This window comes from Phaethon lepturus, unplaced genomic scaffold (genome assembly GCF_000687285.1).
Source record: "Phaethon lepturus isolate BGI_N335 unplaced genomic scaffold, ASM68728v1 scaffold50019, whole genome shotgun sequence".
Classification (NCBI taxonomy): Eukaryota; Metazoa; Chordata; class Aves; order Phaethontiformes; family Phaethontidae; genus Phaethon; species Phaethon lepturus.
The window spans coordinates 705-4,557 of NW_010562370.1; the positions used below are offsets into that span (position 1 = coordinate 705).

At 57.2% G+C, this 3,853-nt stretch overlaps 1 protein-coding gene across 1 annotated transcript in view; it reads left to right on the top strand.

Annotated features, from left to right (window-relative positions):
- Positions 1-710: 710 nt before the first annotated feature.
- Positions 711-3,853, top strand: part of NCAPH2 (non-SMC condensin II complex, subunit H2) — a gene marked incomplete at both ends in the record, with an annotated part of 6,350 nt that continues 3,207 nt past the window's right edge. The window contains 5 exons of the mRNA XM_010294228.1: positions 711-829; positions 1,016-1,117; positions 1,571-1,626; positions 2,968-3,043; positions 3,705-3,776. Of these exons, the coding sequence (XP_010292530.1) occupies positions 711-829; positions 1,016-1,117; positions 1,571-1,626; positions 2,968-3,043; positions 3,705-3,776 (425 nt within the window). The remainder of the gene's footprint in view (positions 830-1,015; positions 1,118-1,570; positions 1,627-2,967; positions 3,044-3,704; positions 3,777-3,853) is intronic.

The window sequence follows — 3,853 nt, forward strand, 5'->3', positions numbered from 1 at the left end:
GAAGGACGTTGAGGTGCTGGAGCGTGTCCAGAGAAGGGCAACGGAGCTGGGGAGGGGTCTGGAGCACAAGTCTGATGAGGAGCGGCTGAGGGAACTGGGGGTGTTCAGTCTGGAGAAGAGGAGGCTGAGGGGAGCCCTCATCGCTCTCTGCAACTACCTGAAAGGGGGCTGTGGTGAGGTGGGGGTTGGTCTCTTCTCCCAAGTAACATGTGACAGGATGAGAGGGAACGGCCTCAAGTTGCACCAGGGGAGGTTTAGATTGGAGATTGGGAAAGATTTCCTCACCCAAAGGGTTATCAGGCACTGGCACAGGCTGCCCAGGGAGGTGGGGGAGTCCCCATCCCTGGGGGTATTTCAAAGCCGTGTAGACGTGGTGCTTAGGGACGTGGGCTAGTGGTGGGCTGGGCAGTGCTGGGTTAGTGGTTGGATTCGATGATCTTAGAGGTCTTTTCCAACCTAAACGATTCTGTGATTCTATGAGTCTATGTTTACTGAAAATTTGTATTTCTGTTGAAATCCACTTGACTTCAGATTTCTGCACTAGCCAGCTATCGCAAGGCATCAGCTGTGCCTACGTCTAAGTGACCTGCAGCCCTTCAAATGTTGCCTGTGGGATTGCAGCATCTGTCGAGAAACAGGTGGTTTAAACCCATTTAAACGACACCAGGGGTCTGCCTGGCCGCTGAGCGGGCTGTGAGCTCCTCCACCAGGAGCTGCCACCATGGAGGAGGTGGAGTCACGCTTCCTGCACCTCCTGCAGCCCATCCGCGACCTCACCAAGAACTGGGAGGTGGATGTGGCCACCCAGCTCGGGGAGTACCTGGAGGAGGTAAGGGGGGACCTATGTCCTCTGCGCTGGGTTGGGGAGGTTGGGGGTGATGCCCTTTGGCTCTGTCTGCGCCGCACAACCCGCCAGTGCGCTGCCAGCACTCTTGACCCTTCCCTCTCGCTGCGCTACCCTCGAATCCAGCCTGTGAATCAGCGTTTTGTTTCCCTTCTTTTGCATGTTTTGCAGCTGGATCAAATCTGCATTTCTTTTGACAACGGCAAAACCACCATGAACTTCATAGAAGCCGCCCTGTTGATCCAGGGTTCTGCCTGCATCTACAGCAGGAAGGTGAGGAAGCCAGCAGTGACTGCCACATCGTGGCCCGGGCCCTGTCGCCCTACCCATGCTGCGATCCCTCAGCCGGTGGTCCTGTGGCCGAGCTCCATGGGGGCTGCTCTGGGATTTTGAAAAACTTGAACATAATAACGACTGATGGACATGAAAGGATATAAATTTATAATTCCTAAATTAAACTCCTTATATGTGTTGGCAGCCTGGAAAAGAGCAAGGATTTTGCTGTTCAGCACTTTTTTCTCTAGAGGGTGGAATACAAAAACGCTGCTTCCTTAAATCTGGTTTCAGAATGGCTTAAACAGTGAAAAGAATAAAGAGATGATCAAGAAATTGAACTCCAGCAGCCTGGGGATAAGAGGAGGGCGGTGGTTCTTTCTGGCATCAGCCAGAGTAGCTTCTCTGGGAGCTGCTTTCTCCTTCTCCAAGAGTCTGACTGCTGTTTTGCAGGTGGAGTATCTCTACTCGCTGGTCCACCAAACGCTTGACTTCATCTCCAATAAAAAGTACGTAGATCCCCCCTGCTCTGGGGAGGGAGCTTTGCCGGGGGCTCAGGGCTGCCACTTTCCAGTGTGCCTTCGCTGCCCTGGCAGAAAACGCTGCCGTGTGCTTTTCTGCCTTGCTGCTCTTGGCATTGTGGTAGGGCCCGAGTCCTTCCCCATTCTCTGTCCTGCTTAGTTTCGGTAGCTCCTGCCCCGAGAGCGCACGAGCTGTGCCTCCTTTTGGGGATGGGGTTGGGACTTGCCCCACCCGCAGCAGGAGCCTGTGGGTGCTCCCGCTCTGAGCCTTGCTTCTGCTTCTACTGACCGCTCTGCCCCTAGGGCAATCATCACTTCAGAAAACCCAAACCAACCCACTTGCAGCATCAGCCTCCAGCCCCGTAAGATGTTGTTTGAAGCAGAATGATTTTTGTGGCTGCAGGAAAGTCCCCTGGTGGGACTTGCTTCAGCCCAGAGGGCCTGGGGCGATGCTCGTCCCACCCTTCTTCCATGGCATCATCCTGTGGTTTTCTTGCTGCAGCGCTTTGCTGTTGCCTAAGGAGAGGACAGCGCCCAGCGTCCCACAGAGTAAATCTTGGCAGACAAGGAACTGCCCTGTGTGGCAAAACAGCTTGTGATTTATTTTGAAAGTGGAGCTCTGCCGCTGCAGCTCTCAAGCGGCCTTGCATAGCTTGCCTGGTGCCAGCCTGGCGCCGGCTCTGAACACCTCTCTGCTAAGGTGAGGTCAGCTAATGGCACCCTCCCGCCTGCGCCCAGACTGGCGATTTGGGAAAAGACGAGGTTGCTGTGCTGCACCTCGCTCCAAATGGGCGCTTGGCTCCGACCACGCGAACGAGCTTCCTGAAGGAACCGTCCTGCCGCTGCTTTGCCCAGCCCTGAGCCCCGCTCGTAGGAAATACTGGCACTTGTTTGGGGAGGTCGAGGCAGAGGACCTGAAAGATCCTCTGCTTGGGCTGGAGCAGTGTGAAGCTGCTGTGGAGGTTTCCGAAACTCTTTGCCAATTATTTCCGTGCTGTGGGATTGAAGTGAAACATGCCCTCCTGTTTCTGTAACAGATCTTCCGAGCTGGAATTGGCAGGACATTTTTGTTCCAGATGGGATTTGTCGGGCAGGCTGTATCCCCCTCTTCCCGCAAGCTCCAACTCCTTTGCAGCCCCCACCGCCTTCCTGGGCAGTGGCGGTGCCGACGGTCACACCGTCACCTCTCCATGCTGTCCATAGCACCATGGGATGCCCCTGCATAGAGATGCTGCAGCGGGGTTGGAGGGAACCTGCCACTGCTTTGCCTCCAGCCTGTCGCTGCTGCCCCGAGCAGATCCTGACTGTGTGTTTTGCTCCCTGACTCAGGCGGGAAAAACAGCCCAGCTCCCTGGGGCAGGACGGCAAAGACGCTGACGTGAGCTTTGGGCCTGAAAAGGAGGAGGTGAGAGCGGTGTCTGCGCCCCATCACGGCGTGGGGAGCGGAGTGCTCAGTGGCTTGTGAGCGCGGGCAGAGCTGCTTTTGGGGGTGAGGGGGTTGCCGGCGGCGGGGTGTGCCCCCAGCGCTCCCCGCTTTCTAACTGGCGCCGTGGCTGCCATCTCCTGTGGATGCTCTTCCCTAGCAGGGTGTGTTTAGCCCCACATCCCCTCTTCGGCCCCCGGGCACAGCAGGACTGCTCTGTGAGCTTTTTGTCATGATGCTGCTGTGCTGCCCTCCAAGGGACGTGACCTGCCACCTTGCAGCTCTCCCGGAGAAGAGCTAGCCCCCATGCAGCGCGTGGGGACCTCCCTTCACCCTGTGGCTTCACCTTCCTTCTCTTATCCTCCAACTTGGGCTGGACCCTTTCCATTGGAGCGGGCACCTTCATTCCTTCTTTGCTTTCCTCCCACCCATCGGGTGCTGCCCACGCAGTGCTGCACACCTCAGCCCTGCTCCTGTCCTGCTACAGCAGCTCAAAAGCTGCAGCTCCATTGCCTTTGCGGCTGGCTCTGTCCCGCTCGTGTGCACGCGCCCCGTATTCGTGCCGCTCCAGTTAGGGTCCATTGGTGGTGGTGCAGCCCGGAGGGCCAAGCCAGGGTGACCGCTGGTGGGGCTCTCTCGGCAGTTCCTCTCCCTGGACGACATCAGGGACGACAGCCAGGCAAGCATGGACATGAAGAAGGATCATCAGCCCAGCGTAAGAGCTCTGCTCTTTTTCTGTCCCTCCCTGTGTCAGGGTTTCCCCGGATGATTCCCACAGGCGTGCGGGGCCAG